This window comes from Ciona robusta, chromosome 9 (assembly GCF_009617815.1).
Source record: "Ciona robusta chromosome 9, ASM961781v2".
Taxonomy (NCBI): domain Eukaryota; kingdom Metazoa; phylum Chordata; class Ascidiacea; order Phlebobranchia; family Cionidae; genus Ciona; species Ciona robusta.
The window spans coordinates 8,268,693-8,286,554 of NC_143243.1; the positions used below are offsets into that span (position 1 = coordinate 8,268,693).

At 38.7% G+C, this 17,862-nt stretch overlaps 1 protein-coding gene across 1 annotated transcript in view; it reads left to right on the forward strand.

The window, feature by feature from the left end:
* The window catches only part of LOC149731951 (low-density lipoprotein receptor-related protein 2-like), a 44,270-nt gene that overhangs the window by 25,574 nt on the left and 834 nt on the right, over nt 1–17,862 (forward strand). Inside the window, exons 53-99 of the mRNA XM_089885248.1 lie at nt 49–198; nt 478–634; nt 801–941; nt 1,187–1,312; nt 1,420–1,543; nt 1,734–1,860; nt 2,114–2,230; nt 2,385–2,533; nt 2,898–2,997; nt 3,213–3,406; nt 3,703–3,824; nt 3,977–4,120; nt 4,393–4,562; nt 4,703–4,915; nt 5,031–5,229; nt 5,354–5,446; nt 5,644–5,791; nt 6,036–6,175; nt 6,361–6,531; nt 6,782–6,917; nt 7,187–7,286; nt 7,549–7,675; nt 7,888–8,012; nt 8,293–8,409; nt 8,605–8,728; nt 8,791–8,912; nt 9,097–9,154; nt 11,325–11,414; nt 11,471–11,617; nt 11,742–11,833; nt 11,967–12,138; nt 12,351–12,412; nt 12,729–12,879; nt 12,936–13,036; nt 13,153–13,271; nt 13,364–13,520; nt 13,663–13,833; nt 14,019–14,169; nt 15,106–15,231; nt 15,454–15,591; nt 15,771–15,850; nt 16,139–16,312; nt 16,594–16,807; nt 17,001–17,077; nt 17,160–17,247; nt 17,509–17,653; nt 17,705–17,755. Of these exons, the coding sequence (XP_089741374.1) occupies nt 49–198; nt 478–634; nt 801–941; nt 1,187–1,312; nt 1,420–1,543; nt 1,734–1,860; nt 2,114–2,230; nt 2,385–2,533; nt 2,898–2,997; nt 3,213–3,406; nt 3,703–3,824; nt 3,977–4,120; nt 4,393–4,562; nt 4,703–4,915; nt 5,031–5,229; nt 5,354–5,446; nt 5,644–5,791; nt 6,036–6,175; nt 6,361–6,531; nt 6,782–6,917; nt 7,187–7,286; nt 7,549–7,675; nt 7,888–8,012; nt 8,293–8,409; nt 8,605–8,728; nt 8,791–8,912; nt 9,097–9,154; nt 11,325–11,414; nt 11,471–11,617; nt 11,742–11,833; nt 11,967–12,138; nt 12,351–12,412; nt 12,729–12,879; nt 12,936–13,036; nt 13,153–13,271; nt 13,364–13,520; nt 13,663–13,833; nt 14,019–14,169; nt 15,106–15,231; nt 15,454–15,591; nt 15,771–15,850; nt 16,139–16,312; nt 16,594–16,807; nt 17,001–17,077; nt 17,160–17,247; nt 17,509–17,653; nt 17,705–17,755 (6,200 nt within the window). The remainder of the gene's footprint in view (nt 1–48; nt 199–477; nt 635–800; nt 942–1,186; nt 1,313–1,419; nt 1,544–1,733; nt 1,861–2,113; nt 2,231–2,384; nt 2,534–2,897; nt 2,998–3,212; nt 3,407–3,702; nt 3,825–3,976; nt 4,121–4,392; nt 4,563–4,702; nt 4,916–5,030; nt 5,230–5,353; nt 5,447–5,643; nt 5,792–6,035; nt 6,176–6,360; nt 6,532–6,781; nt 6,918–7,186; nt 7,287–7,548; nt 7,676–7,887; nt 8,013–8,292; nt 8,410–8,604; nt 8,729–8,790; nt 8,913–9,096; nt 9,155–11,324; nt 11,415–11,470; nt 11,618–11,741; nt 11,834–11,966; nt 12,139–12,350; nt 12,413–12,728; nt 12,880–12,935; nt 13,037–13,152; nt 13,272–13,363; nt 13,521–13,662; nt 13,834–14,018; nt 14,170–15,105; nt 15,232–15,453; nt 15,592–15,770; nt 15,851–16,138; nt 16,313–16,593; nt 16,808–17,000; nt 17,078–17,159; nt 17,248–17,508; nt 17,654–17,704; nt 17,756–17,862) is intronic.

Sequence of the window (17,862 nt, forward strand, 5' to 3'; positions counted from 1 at the left end):
TAACTCCATACAAAACCTCACCTACATAGAATAAATATATCCACCCAGGTTTGGACTTTGATTGGATACATCGTCGACTTTACTTCACGGACAACGGGTTGAAGATCATCGGCTCCACTTCACCGGACGGCACTAACACAAGTACCGTGGTATCGGGGTTGTCACTGCCACGTGGCATCGTCGTGGATCCGTGTAGAGGTGATGACTCCTTGTCGGAGTGGATAGTTTAGATTTCCTATCAGCGGTTGGATTGCGTGTAGACCAGGGGTTTTAGGTTCAAGGCTCGGCGCTGCTACCATTGTGGGTGTATATAATGTATGTGACCTTGGACATCACCTTTAAAGGCAATTGCTCCAACCCAGTGGTCACTAATGGGTTGTCTAAATTGTCAGCCATACAAAAAACAATCACCCACAAAGTTTGTAATAGAAAGAAAATTATATTTAAAACTATTTCCCAAAATGACAACTTTCCCAGGTTATTTATACTGGAGTGACTGGGGAACGCACACTATAGAAAGGTCATCGTTGGTTGGTAACGGACGTACCGTTGTTATTGGTGATGATTTATTGTGGCCTAATGGTATTGCCATTGATTATGGTGAAGACAAGTTGTATTGGGTGGACGCTCAACCGTGAGTCAAAATATTTGTCTAAATTTTAAAACAATTAAGCGTTTTTTAACCGGAACTGATTATTGTTGCAGCTTTTTTTACTTTCTAAACTGAATAATACCTAATATGTTGCTCTTATGTACCATACACAACCTTACCACTTACATATATAACCCCACCTGAGCAGAAGCAAGGAACGCGTGGAACGGAGCAACATGGACGGTACGGATCGTGAACTTCTCATACAAGGGTTGGACCATCCGTTTGCATTAGCTGTGTTGGATCAGTTCATCTATTGGACGGATTGGAGCACTAGGGGGGTGTACAGGTGTTTAACTTATTACAATATAATGTTTATTCTGATTTCCATTTATTATTTCTTGAGGATTTTATGTGTTTGGGTGAATATTTTTTTATAGTGTTTAAACCCTACTTTATTTTACTTTATCTGTTTTATTCTATATATTCCGACCCACTTTTCTTTTGCAACCTTTATTTGTTTTATATTTAATCCCTAATGTTTCAATCCTGAACAAATATATCCGAACATTAAACACCAACCAACTTCCACAGAGCTGAGAAGCAGACGGGGGGTTACGTGACGCAGATGCGGACACAATTACCATCAACACCCATGGACGTCGTTGCTTTCTCCACGCGAGGGCAGGGTGAATGTAAAGGTTACAACCCATGCAACAGGTGGGGGGGTACAAGTTGTTGAACCTATGTGTAAATGTTTATGCGTAAAAGTTGTTTTTTTTTATAATTTTATAACAACTTTGTATTATAATTATTCCTCCCCCCAGATTAAACGGAGGTTGTAGCCATATTTGCACCGTTGGCCCCGAGAACACGGCCGAATGTAGTTGCCCGACCGGGGACGGGAAGAAATATTATCTTGCGAATAATAACAAGGATTGCATTGTGGATGTAAGTTGTTGGGAATTAATACAATGGTGTTTTATAACTCATGCAAATTTGTTGTTATTGTTGATTGTGTTCTGTATAGGCAAGGTCCATTAATGCAGCACGCTGGCAGTTATAGAATGAATTCTCTATCATTATATAGACTAAAATATAATGTGTTAGATTATTCATACGATAACACCCAGCATTACAGACTGGTCAAGATCGATGCAACACAAACCAATATACGTGTTCGAATGGTATTTGTCGTCCCATTAGTTGGTTGTGCGATGGTTATTCTGATTGTAGCGATGGAGAGGATGAATCGGAGAGGTCGTGTGGTGGGTACATAGATATCTTATGAACATATAACTTGTGATGGTGGTTATGTCAGCCATACAAAATATTGATCACCAACAAAGTCATATATGTTTGTTTGAAACAATTTATCGCAGCCTTCTGGTAAGGTTGGTAAGACTGTCATTACCCCACCATGTGAGGAAGTTCCATCCACTGTCCTATACAACTGCCCACACATGTAATGTTATTGTACTTGATGATATGTATTTACCACCACAATGTTTACAAACCCAGCGGACAACACTTGCGAGTCCCATCGACACCGGTGTCCCAACGGACGTTGCATCCCGATATCGTTCGTTTGTGACTTTGACGATGACTGTGGTGATGGCTCAGATGAACAAGGGTGTCGTAAGTTTCTACAAATAATATATTTGTTATATTTAAATTGATTTTATTTGAATATGAGACTGTTGATACTATTTTAGACAAAATATATTTTTTATGGTAAACTATTTGTTGGACTTGATGTGTTGTATAACTCAACCTCATAATCCCCACGCAGCTGTCCCAACTTGTTCAAGCGATGAATTCACTTGTTTATATGGTCGTTGTTTATCTATGAGCCAAGTATGCAATGGGTACGATAACTGTAAGGACGGGGTGGTCTCGGATGAAGTGGGATGCGAACATACAACGTGCAGACCTGGTTATGTAAGTTGGGTAGCTTAGTTCGGTTCATTAGATTTGATATTTACACAGGTGTTTAACACGCATGCGGGGGCATATGTATAACTATAACACGCATGCGGGGGCATATGTATAACTATAACACGCATGCGGGGGCATATGTATAACTATAACTATAAATACATTAAACAGGCAAAGTAACATAAGGAATAAACAAGTAGTGATAGTTGAATGATCAGCGTGTTGGACATAACCTGAAAACTCTTGAATATTATCACAGCAAAACATGTTCATATATTGTGTATACGTATCCCCTTTTGTATTTACCGGCGTCGTGATGTTGTGTGTCTATGGATATTTATATTAATATTAACTTTCCCCCCCACAGCATAAATGCACGAATACCAATGTATGTATATGGGGTGGTTGGGTTTGCGATGGAGATAATGATTGCGGGGACAACTCAGACGAAGCTCCCGTGTTTTGTGGTGGGTAGTTTATTCAATGTAACTTTATGTTAATAATATAGTTTAAATATAAACTGGTTTTGGTAATAATAGCGAAGTATAATTTATAAATATGATATGACATTGCCCGTTTGACTATGATTCTCTGGTGTATAAATATAATATGAAACTTAATTAATAACCTTGTATATAATGCATTCAATGAACCCCAATATATATAAAACCCCACTCCACAGATGGTAAAACTTGTCGATCAAACCAATTTCAATGTGACAATGTCTACCAGTGCGTGTCCTTAAGTTGGTATTGTGACGGATATAACGATTGTGACGATGGCTCAGATGAACCAAGCGATTGCGATCATCCTGATCGAACGTGTCCTGCCGGTTCCTTTACGTGCGATAACGGGAGGTGTATCGATCTCGATTGGGTGGGTTGCGTTAAAACATGAAAATATCAATAAAACTGACTTTAACTTTAAGTTTGTAAACTGTAAAATAATGTAAAGAAAAATATTTAGAATAAAAAGAATAAGTTTGATAACTTTTAATGATCCTTGGCTTGGAGCTGTTATGTGTTTCGTCCATGAAACATCTTTGTAATGATGGTAGGGTTATGGTTGAAACACGGTGTGTCTTGTTGCTGTGACTTTTTTAACTTTAGTTTCCCAGCAATTGATATTTAGAAGTTGCGTTGTATTTTAACAACACGTGTTTTTATTTAAAGATCTGCAACGGGAACAACGATTGCAGCGATAACTCCGATGAAGACGACCGACACGACTGCGATAGTCGGACCTGTCAATCAAATGAATTCACGTGTGCGGCAAATCCACCGGGACATAGCAGGTTAGTTGTCATGTTGGAACGCCAGCTAGACCAGAAGTTACAGGTTCAAGTATCTATGCTGCCATTCAGTGGTCAGTAATGGGTTGTCTAAATCATTAATTTAATATTCCATAACATATATATCCAGATATATTTCAAACTTATCCCTCCAGATGTATTTCAAACTCGTTCGTTTGCGATGGTGATCCTGATTGTGAAGACGGCGCGGACGAACTTTTACCGTCTTGCCCCAAACCAACTTGTAACAGCAATCAATTCAACTGTAGTAACGGATTGTGTATTCCTAAATATTTTGTGTAAGTTTCTGGTATAGAACAGCGTCCTTATGTTTTTTATAACTTTAATGTTATTTATCTTTAAATTAAAAACAAAATCTAGTTTTTTTAAATGTTCTAGAATCTCCTTAAATGTACACAGAGATTTATATTAATTGATAATCAAACATTTCACAAACTCTTAAAAGAACTTGTTTAATTGTGAATATATTGGATGTCATTAGTGGTGAAATTTATAGTAAGGACTTTGGAAAAATGTTTGTTTTATAAATTAAACACATGGTATATCCCAGTTGCGACCATGACAACGATTGTGGTGATTATAGCGACGAACACACAGATTGTGTCTACCAAACATGTCGTGCGTACCAGTTTACGTGCGAGAACGGGAAGTGTATTTCAACATGGTGGAGATGCGACGGCAGAGATGACTGCGGCGATGGTTCAGATGAAGATGGTTGCCGTGAGTATTATTGTTCCGTGTGCTCATTGTAAGCGTGCTGTAACCACTGTCGTTTTATCGCTATATCAATGTCTCGCCGTTTCAAATATATTTTAATCTGTAATCGAAGACACAAACACAAGTTATTACTACCCACGCAGCCACCGGCCCCCCAACCTGCCCCCCCGATCAGTTCCGGTGCAAGAATGGTCAATGTATTGATGGCGGGTTAGTTTGTGATCGCAACCCTGATTGTACGGATAGAAGCGATGAAGAGAGGTGTGGACTGAACGAATGCGCAACCATTGCATCGAACCAATGCGCTCAACTATGTGTGGATACGCCTACAAGTTACTATTGTGATTGTAACAAAGGTATATTGTGATTCATGTTTTGCAATTTCTTTTGTTGTTTGTATTCTTTGCAAAAATCTTCACTTTCGTTAAGATTATACATGAAGTATATTTAACCGCAAGCCATGCAACACAGGGTACCGTCTCCTACCCGATGGCAAAGCATGTGAGGATATGAATGAATGCATTGAAACACCGTGGGTTTGTTCGCAATTGTGCGATAACACGGAGGGTTCATATTACTGCAAGTGCGGGGACGGATACTTACGCGAAGCTGACGGGAAAACTTGTCGACAAAACTCGGGGGTTGATCCTTATATAATGTTTAGTAACAGGTAAAGGTCTTATATATGTTTTATTAGTTTGTACAAAAGTGCATGAATTTGTAGACAAATATATATTGAGTTTGGTATTCTATGTGCTTACACACTATTAGGAATATATTTAACTTCACCCCAGGTATTACATAAGGAAGATATCAACAGATGGAAGGAACTACCAACTCGTAACAGGGGGAATGGATAGAGTCGTGGCGTTGGACTACCATTACCAGTAAACCAAGTTTTTACTTTTTGTGTTTAATTGCGGAATAAGGGCAAATAAAGATTATAATTGTAAAAAAGCTTTAAATGAAGTTCTATATATATTTATATATTGAACTTTTGAAAAAAGTTTTTTTTTTGTGATTTTAAAGAAGATATCTTTCAATTATTACACACACATGGCAACAACATCTATTGTTTGTTCAGAGATCAGAGATTGTTCTGGACGGACGTTATGGCTCATGAGATCGGTAGCATTAGGTTCGACGGAAGCGATCGCAAGGTGTTGTTTCATCGTGAAGTTCCTGATGGGGAGGGATTGGCTGTGGAGTGGGTGACACGGAAGTTGTATTGGGTGGGTGGTTGTGCATTGATGCTTCAAGCAGTGTATGTACGTGGTAGCTCAAAAGCGGGCACGAGGTGTATGAAACAGAACATTTGTGTTATAACGACTGTTGTTGCCCCGCCATGCGAGCATAAATAAGTTAGATCCGTGATAACTTGTAAGCGGGCATGAGATGTATGAAACAGAACACCCGTGTTATAATGACTGTCGTTGCCCGCCATGCGAGGATAAATTACACCCACTCTCCCAACAGTTAGACGGTTCATTACAAGCATTGTTCGTATCGGAGCTGAACGGGACGAGCAAGCGAACTTTAATGTCGGGTTGTATCGATGTTAACCGAACATATTGTTTCCACACACCTCGCGCATTGGTGGTTCATCCAAAGAGAAGGTGGGTCAACCATGGTTTGTTGGTGTCCTGTGTTTTAGTTGTTAATATTATTTAATTTTGCTCCTAATGGAACAGAAAATAAAGTTTATTATGGTTATAATAATTTACTTAGGTAACTTGTGAGCATTAAAATCTTCACACACGCACGTGTTGTAATAAACATTCACTGATTGTTTTGTTCCCAGTTTGTTATTGTGGTCGGACGCCGGGGTCGTCCCTTACATCGGCAAAGCTTACTTGAACGGGGGGGAACCAACCGCCGTAATAACTACCGGTATAAGTTTCCCGTCAGCGCTGACTGTAGATTATGTGACGGAACGTATTTATTGGGGAGATTCTCACATTGATTCAATACAGTGAGTATTTGTGGTGGGTGTTTTACTGGGCTTGTCTTTGTCTTTCCCACGATTTCCTTATGCTGTATCATCAATTTAACCGTTTAAACACACGTCAAGTCATACATAGTAACCTAAAAAAACAAGGTTTATGAAAATCCATCCAAGTAAATATATTGTTTCCGTTTAATTTATGTTGAATTAAAAAACCCATATGAAGTTAACTGCGCACCACCTTCAAGTTGGTGACCATGAAACATCCGCATCTCAGGTTCTCGGACATGGACGGGAACAATCGACATCGTTTATATTTACAAGGACAACAATTTTACCCAAAACCTTATGCTTTATCTTTCTTTGAAAGTTATATTTATTGGACTGACTGGTCAACTTACTCTATGTATAAGGTGAGTCCATATCACCAACTTTCTTTATTAATTTAAACTTTGACAAATTTAAAATTTAACTTTAGAATTGATTAAATAATTATTAAACATTCTTCAGAGGTATAATTAGTAAAAAACAAAATGAATTATAATTTAAATGATTTTAAGTGTTTATAGGGATGGCTAAATGTTAATTTGTGTCAGATGATAACAACGGGTTTATCTCCTACCCCAATATACCCTATATATAAATTACACCATACGAACATTACTACTTTGTATAACCATAGGCCCATGGATTGGATGGCTCAGACTTCCAACTTTTAGTCAACACGACGCATCGACCGTATGATCTACACGTCGTGCATCCGTATAGACAAGATACAACATGGAAGCAACCACAGTCAGCGGCCGGAAATAATAGTTTTACAGAAACTTTAATTCTTTTTTTATTGGTGAATGTGAGTTAATATTATTTATCACTTCGAGTCTGAGAGCGAAGATCAAATTAATAATTACCAACAAAAAGGTGGAAATTATCAGCAAAACAAAAGTTATTAAAATACTAAACATGAATTTTGACGTAAAGTTACAAATTATGAAACAAAACTCTGCCCACACTTTTGTTCCTAACCCCCATATCCCCCCCCAGTGTCGAACCCATGCGCCACGAACAATGGCGATTGTTCTCACTTATGTTTGTTAACAATCAATGGACAAAGGGAATGCAAATGCCCCGATAATTTTGAATCTGTTGGAATCGGAATCAACAGTCACAAGTTAGTTTGTTTTAAATATTAAGAAATTCACTTAAATAAATAAATAAGTGTAGCGGTAAAAGTAAGAAAACTTATTTAACTCAACTTTTTAAATACTTGGTTTTAGTTTATTTAAATTACCTGCTGTTGTTTATCGCTTAGACTAATATTTGTCTCAGATAGTAGTTACCAGATACCTAGCAACCAACATTAGACCCCCGTGTATATTCCAGATGTTTCCCCGCGTGTACTTCTGCACAATACAGGTGCGACACCAGTGAGAAATGTATCCCGATATATTGGAAATGTGACGGCGTGAATGATTGCCCCGATGGCAGCGACGAACCTGACACTTGTCGTGAGTTGATGTGTTTAAACAATTAGCTTTATATAGACGCAAACTACTTAATAAAAAAGTTAATTTTTATTCTAAACCTGCTTTACCTATTTTAATGCTGTATAGTGTTGGAAACAATCATGTTGCCCGGATGTTATGGGTTCAAGGCTCGATGCTGCCACCATTGTGGGTGTATGTGTCCTTGGGCAAGACTCTTAAATTGCCACCCCGTGTCATTGTAATCCACTGTCTTACAATATTAGTTTGAATATTTATTCCAAATAAAGCTAAACATTTCCAGCACCTCGATATTGTGATGCGGGTTACTTCCAATGCGTCGACTATGGTTGCGTTAAACCTGAATATATGTGCGATGGTGACAACGATTGTGAGGACGGGAGCGACGAGGTTAACTGTGGTAAGTAGGGGGAGGGGAAGATGATACATGAGAAAGATTTATAGGTTTTGTTCCAAACTTTAAATCTGTGATGTGGTACTTGACAAAGTTGCAAAAATATCAATGAAATATTTAGTTTATTTACAAAGTCGTTATTCGCAACAGTTTTTTAAAATGCAAAAACCTTTTATTCTAAATCCTCACCTTGCACTACAGATGACTATCCGTGTCTGGACAGCCAGTTCAAATGCAACAATGGTAAATGTTTGAGCAACACATGGCTGTGTAACGGTATCGATGAATGTGGTGACGGTAGCGATGAAGAGGAAGGAATGTGCAGGTGGGAGTTGGGGGGGAGGGTGTTGTAGCGTGATCTTTAAACTGATTATTATTCCCCACCAGCGAACGTACTTGCCCCGTAGGGAACTTTCAATGCGATAACGGACGTTGCATCCCGAGTAACTGGTGGTGTGATGTGGACGATGATTGTGGAGACGGATCCGATGAACCAGCTGCTGTTTGTAGTAAGTTGGTGTGCTGTATGATGGGTTACGCGTTCAAGGCTCGTCGCTGCTACTATTGTGAGCGTATATGTCCTTGTGCAAGACTACCTTTGATTGCAAGAAGCAAAGGGTTGATGTTGCTTGAATAAAGCGAAGTTAATATGTTTGCATTATATGATTTAACACACAATGTTTTCCTCCACAGACAGCGACCAACATAGATGTCGGCCGGAGATTGACTTTGCTTGCCATACAACGTACAGGTAAATACAACATACAGGTAAATACAACATACAGGTAAATACAACGTACAGGTAAATACAACGTACAGGTAAATACAACATACAGGTAAATACAACGTACAGGTAAATACAACATACAGGTAAATACAACGTACAGGTAAATACAACGTACAGGTAAATACAACGTACAGGTAAATACAACATACAGGTAAATACAACGTACAGGTAAATACAACGTACAGGTAAATACAACGTACAGGTAAATACAACGTACAGGTAAATACAACGTACAGGTAAATACAACGTACAGGTAAATACAACATACAGGTAAATACAACGTACAGGTAAATACAACGTACAGGTAAATACAACGTACAGGTAAATACAACATACAGGTAAATACAACGTACAGGTAAATACAACATACAGGTAAATACAACGTACAGGTAAATACAACGTACAGGTAAATACAACGTACAGGTAAATACAACGTACAGGTAAATACAACATACAGGTAAATACAACGTACAGGTAAATACAACGTACAGGTAAATACAATGTACAGGTAAATACAACATACAGGTAAATACAACGTACAGGTAAATACAACGTACAGGTAAATACAACGTACAGGTAAATACAATGTACAGGTAAATACAACATACAGGTAAATACAACGTACAGGTAAATACAACGTACAGGTAAATACAACGTACAGGTAAATACAACGTACAGGTAAATACAACGTACAGGTAAATACAATGTACAGGTAAATACAACATACAGGTAAATACAACGTACAGGTAAATACAACATACAGGTAAATACAACGTACAGGTGAATACAACGTACAGGTAAATACAACGTACAGGTAAATACAACGTACAGGTAAATACAATGTACAGGTAAATACAACATACAGGTAAATACAACGTACAGGTAAATACAACGTACAGGTAAATACAACGTACAGGTAAATACAATGTACAGGTAAATACAACATACAGGTAAATACAACGTACAGGTAAATACAATGTACAGGTAAATACAATGTACAGGTAAATACAACATACAGGTAAATACAATGTACAGGTAAATACAACGTACAGGTAAATACAACGTACAGGTAAATACAACGTACAGGTAAATACAATGTACAGGTAAATACAACATACAGGTAAATACAACGTACAGGTAAATACAATGTACAGGTAAATACAACGTACAGGTAAATACAACGTACAGGTAAATACAACATACAGGTAAATACAACGTACAGGTAAATACAATGTACAGGTAAATACAACGTACAGGTAAATACAACGTACAGGTAAATACAATGTACAGGTAAATACAACATACAGGTAAATACAACGTACAGGTAAATACAACATACAGGTAAATACAACGTACAGGTAAATACAATGTACAGGTAAATACAACGTACAGGTAAATACAACGTACAGGTAAATACAACGTACAGGTAAATACAATGTACAGGTAAATACAACATACAGGTAAATACAACGTACAGGTAAATACAATGTACAGGTAAATACAACGTACAGGTAAATACAACGTACAGGTAAATACAATGTACAGGTAAATACAACGTACAGGTAAATACAACGTACAGGTAAATACAACGTACAGGTAAATACAATGTACAGGTAAATACAACATACAGGTAAATACAACGTACAGGTAAATACAATGTACAGGTAAATACAACGTACAGGTAAATACAACGTACAGGTAAATACAACATACAGGTAAATACAACGTACAGGTAAATACAACGTACAGGTAAATACAACGTACAGGTAAATACAACGTACAGGTAAATACAACGTACAGGTAAATACAACGTACAGGTAAATACAACGTACAGGTAAATACAACGTACAGGTAAATACAACGTACAGGTAAATACAACGTACAGGTAAATACAACGTACAGGTAAATACAACGTACAGGTAAATACAACGTACAGGTAAATACAACGTACAGGTAAATACAACGTACAGGTAAATACAACGTACAGGTAAATACAATGTACAGGTAAATACAAAGAAAACACGAACCTGTTGTTGCAACACACAGTGTCGCCCAATATTATTCAATATCCATCAATTAGGCCGTGCAATAAAGTGAATAAATATTGTGTAAACACCAACCTCCGTATACACAGATGCATTCCTATGTGGGCAGTTTGTAATGGCAACGACGATTGCTACGATAATTCGGACGAAGCTTTGTGTTCTGAAACCACATGCAACCCGTGAGTTATGGCTTGGGTGTTTCAACTTTTCCCCATTAACCCTCCCCCCCTGACAGTGTAAACGACTTCCGTTGCACCAACCATCGTTGTATACCCCTACGTTGGAAATGTGATGGTTGGAATGATTGTGGAGATAATTCTGATGAACTTGGTTGCGTTCCACGATCATGCAGTGAAAGTGAATTCAGATGCGACAATCAACAGTGAGTATTTAGCAGCAAAACTTAAATACCTATGTTTTTCATGTTTGGAGCAAGGTTTCAGTCTATTTTAATATTACCATAAATATATATTTAATAAACCATTTAATAAACATCCACACAACAGATGCATCCCTCAATCATGGGTTTGCAACCAGAACGACAACTGTGGCGATGGGTCCGATGAAAAAGGTTGCACGGCTTCCACTTGTTTACCAGGTTTGTGGATTCATATGTTTTAGTATTAGGAGGGCAACCGTTATAATATCCCTATGTTTTTTATGAAATGCTGTCATTAAAAGTGTGCCCTGAAAGTTGATTTAAATTTGATATGAACATCATCTTATCCCAGGTTACTTTGAATGCACATCGGGACACTGCGTTCCATCGTCCGTACAATGCGATGGAGATCGCGATTGCATGGATGCAAGCGACGAAGCATCGTGTGTACCAAGGTTTCCAGGTGGAAGGTTTTGTCCAACAGCGAGGTTTCAATGCGATAATCACGTTTGTATAAACCCAAGGTAAGTTTATGTAAAGTATTGTGGGGACAAAGTTTGTAAAACTTAATCTTAATCTCACGCACATGTGAGCTAGAGAGAAATGTTCACAATGTTTATGTGGTCAACACACAACAACTATCCTTGTTATAACATGGTTGACAATAACAATAACTTTTATTGGTCTCTTCGATTACGGTAGCGAAGATTTAAAACAGAAAGTTGTTGTTCCATAGTTTCCGATGTGATGGACATAACGACTGTGGAGACGAATCAGATGAACTACCGAGTGTGTGCGGTAAGATCTCGACTGCTTAGGTGGTTCAAAGTAACATGGGTGGTCAAGTATTTGATTATTTCATATTTGTCAATATTTGGTTTTTAACTGAAAATAAGTTTCTTATAAAACAATGTGTATATGTAGCTGCGGGTCGATGTATTGACTAAATAATAATAAACATTATGTTTCTTACTTGATAGTAAGCATTAGGCATATATTGACCTCTTTGCACACATGTTATATATTTGAAATCTGATTTAACGCTGTGGTAGTGTATATGGATTAAAATATTAATGTGATTACATTATGTTATTACTCGTTTATTTCTTTATAGAATCGGTAAATTGTACGGGTCGTTTCCGTTGTTTAAAAACACGAATCTGTATTTATAATAATAAGAAATGCGATGGCAACGATGATTGTAAAGATGGAAGTGATGAAAGCGTTGAGATGTGCCATCCAACCACTGTTGCCCCTGTGTGCAAGTAAGATGTCTGTATGTATAATATTACTATCTTAATCTAATTGTTCGTCACCCTAGACCTGGTGAATACAAATGTTTCAACGGCAAATGTGTTTCCAAGAATGTGATTTGTGATTCAGTTGACGATTGTGGAGATGAGACAGATGAAAGTGGTTGCCGTGAGTAATAGACTAAAGATTCTGCAAGTAATGCATAAAAAATAGACATAAAAGTTACTTTGCTTCGAATTTTATTCCATCATGATAGTCAATTCAACCTTATTATGTTCACACAGATAAAGGCGACACGACCCACACCTGCAATGACAGTCCATGTGAACAGACGTGCACACCGATACCAGCATTGGACGGGGTGCCCGGGTATTATCTTTGTTCATGCGATGCAGGGTTTAAGGTCATTCAATATTAAGTTAATGTTTAGTTTTACTACAATTGTGCATATGTTGCTTGTTGAAACATATGAAGCAAACATTCCTTCACAACCAGATAAACGACGACGATCGATCATCGTGTCTTGATGTAAACGAATGTGTTGAAGATTGGGCAACTTGTTCACAAATATGTCAGAACATGAAAGGTTCTCGTCAATGTTCGTGCGACGACGGATACGTGCTCTCTGGTGACTCAGAGTGTTCAGCACAAGGTAGTGCCGGCATTGAAGATAAATTGTGCTTAACATGGATGTTCGGCGACAATTATAATTATTTTTTTCACTATTTTTGGTGTAAACAACTTCAACTATACTCTGGGTTCCTCGGCGAATTCAAACCTTATATTATAACCAGGGTTTTCGATGTTATTGATCGCTGATGAACAAGATGTGGCAACATATGATATAGTGAACGATAAAGAGGCCAAACTAATACAAAGGCAACTACGTGTTGGTGCGCTCGATTATGCTTACTTGGGAGGGGAACAAAATGTTCTTGTGTGGACGGACACTGCATCTCATACTGGTGTGTCATTCATATTAATACCGTGTGTGAATAAACCTATATATGTTATAGGATGTCTATGGATCCCAAAAAATGACTTAAAATTAGTTCATGGTGATTAGATTTCAAACTATGTTGATATTTTTTTTACATTTATAAACTGCAGTTTGTGGGATAACAAGGTGATTACTTGTATCGTCACGCAGATGTCACAGGGATCCAAACAGTTAAACCACGTATTGTACGAACAATGATGCCGTACGTTGATGGGGTTTCCAATAACTTTGGTATCGCACAAGATCTGGGGGTGGATGGTTTAAAAGAACCCAATGGCATCGCAGTGGATTGGGTGTCGGGGTAAGTTGGGTGTCAGGGTAGTTGGGTGTCGGGGTAAGTTGGGTGTCTGGGGTAAGTTGGGTGGGTGGGTAAGTTGGGTGGGTGGGGTAAGTTGGGTGGGTGGGGTAAGTTGGGTGGGTGGGGTAAGTTGGGTGGGTGGGGTAAGTTGGGTGGGTGGGGTAAGTTGGGTGGGTGGGTAAGTTGGGTGGGTGGGGTAAGTTGGGTGGGTGGGTAAGTTGGGTGGGCGGGGTAAGTTGGGTGGGCGGGGTAAGTTGGGTGGGTGGGTAAGTTGGGTGGGTGGGTAAGTTGGGTGGGTGGGGTAAGTTGGGTGGGCGGGGTAAGTTGGGTGAGTGGGGTAAGTTGGGTGGGTGGGGTAAGTTGGGTGGGTGGGTAAGTTGGGTGGGCGGGGTAAGTTGGGTGGGCGGGGTAAGTTGGGTGGGTGGGGTAAGTTGGGTGGGCGGGGTAAGTTGGGTGTCGGGGTAAGTTGGGTGGGTGGGGTAAGTTGGGTGGGCGGGGTAAGTTGGGTGTCAGGGTAAGTTGGGTGTCGGGATAAGTTTTGTGTGGGGTAAGTTGGGTGGGTGGGGTAAGTTGGGTGTCGGGGTAAGTTGGGTGGGTGGGGTAAGTTGGGTGTCGGGGTAAGTTGGGTGTCGGGGTAAGTTGGGTGTCGGGATAAGTTTTGTGTGGGGTAAGTTGGGTGGGTGGGGTAAGTGGGGTGTCGGGATAAGTTGGGTGGGCGGGGTAAGTTGGGTGGGGTAGGTTCGGTGTCGGGGTAAGTTGGGTGGGTGGGGTAAGTTGGGTGTCGGGGTAAGTTGGGTGGGTGGGGTAAGTTGGGTGTCGGGGTAAGTTGGGTGTCTGGGGTAAGTTGGGTGTCGGGGTAAGTTGGGTGAGTGGGGTAGGTTGGGTGTCGGGGGTAAGTTGATACAGAACAGACGTCGTTATTTACTACCTTACCCCCAGGAATATTTACTGGACGGATGAAACAGCTGGTACGATATCTGTTGCGACGTTAGATGGTAGATATCGTAAAACATTGGTCAACAAACTTGATGCCCCTCGTGCTATTGTGGTTAATCCTAAAGCGGGGTAAGTTGGCTCATGTAAGCGTTTCACTTTGGTATGCTCACACCAAGTCTTAGGTAAAAAAACCATTGTTAATTTACATTGGAAATTGTAAAAAAGTTATTTCAATGAAACATACAAAGCAGCATTATAAAGTTCACCATCTTTACCAAGGATGCTTGATACCTTTATTTATTTGTCAACAACTTATTTATTTTGCTCGATATAAATTGAACTTCCCCCCAGATATTTATTCTGGTCGAGTGTTGGTCTCTCTCCTGCCATCTACAAGTCGCACATGGACGGGGGGAACATGAGGAAACTTGAGGAAGTTGTTGTTGGGTTCCCGTCGGGATTAGCGGTGGATTATCAACATGGGGGGCGGTGAGTGGGCGGGGGGGGTCGTCTGCAATATATATATACACAAAACAATGTCATGACAGTTACATTTTTAAATCTTCTCAAACAAATAATAAGATAAATAATATTAATAATACATCGAATAAATATGAAATGATATATATATTTTAATGTTGACTTCAAACTTCAACACATCCTCGCAGGTTATACATATCCGATGAAGCAGAAGGAACGATATCATCAGTGTCGCAACATGGACATCATATGCAAGTTATTGCCAGAGGTAAAACTATGGTTGAATAATGTTAAATATTGTGAGCAGCCTGTTATTTATACAACATACTACGGACCATCATGCACGGCTATTATGAAATATGTTACTATTGTTGTTATAGTGTAGCTTACATCTGATTCTACTATGATAGAATTAACATCACATGACCATAAACACAATGATATTTATCAGTGGTGTAAACTGTCTGTGTCTTTTCATTTAAACTAAACTTTCAATAAAAACGTTGCACTTGCTTATTATGCTGTGTTATAATATCGGGAATAACAAACCTTTCAGGTGTTGGGAGGCCACTAAATATTGAAGTGTTTGAGAACTCTGTTTACTGGACCACCAGTGATATGTCACTTTATTCGATGAACAAGTTTGGTCAGGGTGCAAAGTCATTGTTAAGGAAAGGGTTTCGAACGGCAAGCGATATCAAGGTTTATCATCCAAGCAGATATGAGAAAGGTTGGAACTTATTTGTTTAAATATTTCTTAGGTTTATTATATATGGGTGAGGTCCTTACAACCAAGGATGCCACAGCCGGTTCGTTACCGCGTAATCTGTTTAACTTAAAACTAAACTTGTTTTATTTTCATTTCAACTCTTAATATTATCTGAACGATATTATTAGCACAATGATATTTTAGTAAGATTCAACCTTAAATAATATGTTAAATGTTACTAATGTAACAAAGTTGACAAATAAGTTAATAGCTGTGTTTCTAAACAACTTGACACCCACTAGTCCCCCCGCGTTGCAAGGATAAGTCGTGCAGCCACCTTTGTTTATTGAGCCCAAGCTCTTACACATGCGCTTGTCCCGATGGAACCTCTTTCTTCCCTGGCAACGCACGCGATTGTGACGCAAGTTACGAACAACCCCTTCCCACCATAGCTGTGTGTCAGTGCATGAACGGTGCGTCGTGTACTTATGATGAGGGCGATAAACCTACTTGCATGTAAGTTATAACTCCTTAGCCTAAATGTTGTTATATATATTACTTTTATAATTATCATTTTTAATCTGGGTTTAATTAAAAGTTTAGCTTTTATAAAGTATTATTGTGGAAAAAATTGTGCTGTTAGCTTGTATAAGTATTATGACAGCAAACATACAATGTCACCTAAATATATTGTTGTAAACCTTTATAGTTGCGCTTCTGGGTTCTCGGGCGATAATTGCGAGACTGGTAGTCACGTGCCTGTGCCGCAACCACTAGGTGGAAGTGGTGAGTATATATCATTAATACCTCATGTGTTTACACTGAACGTTTACTTTTATATAAAATAAACGTCATTACTTCCACTCAGCCATTACTGGGATAATAATCGCCGTGGTGATCGTCTTCATTATACTGGGAGTAGCCGGCTTCATTTATTTAAGAAGGAAAAATTCGAGGTGAAAATTAAGTTCTTGAACATTTTCATTTTGTTTGTTATTTATGTGAATTTATGGAAAGAGTATTTAAGATGGTTTAATTTTTTTATGAAACTGATTTTCTTTTTATGTAGTTATTGTTGCCAGGTTTATTATAAGTATGAAGTCTTCTGGCAATTGTTTATTTTTATTTTGAAGAACCAATGTTTTGTCTGTTATATTTATAATTGGGAAACAGTTTGAAACTAGTTAGTTAAATAAACAATCCACCCGAATATTTAGTGATGGAAAGACAGAGTGTGGTTTGCCAACGATACAACTCCCATGTTTGAAAACATCGGAATCGGCGATCGCAAGTTTTGACAATCCGGTAACTTATCATAAAGATGAATCTGCGGCTGAATCTGCGCCAACATTTACTAAATATGTAAGTATTCCGTTTGTATGTGGGTTAAGTTGTATAACCCATGTTTTGTAGGTAAGCGATGACATTGCACCATCTTACCCCAACCCTGGTTACAATAAAGAGGTGAAACATACTGGCTGTTTATGCTTAACATAACGTTTAGGATAAATATTTAATTTATAATTACATAGCAACCTTGGTAGCAGCATCGAGCTTCGTACCCTGCACGC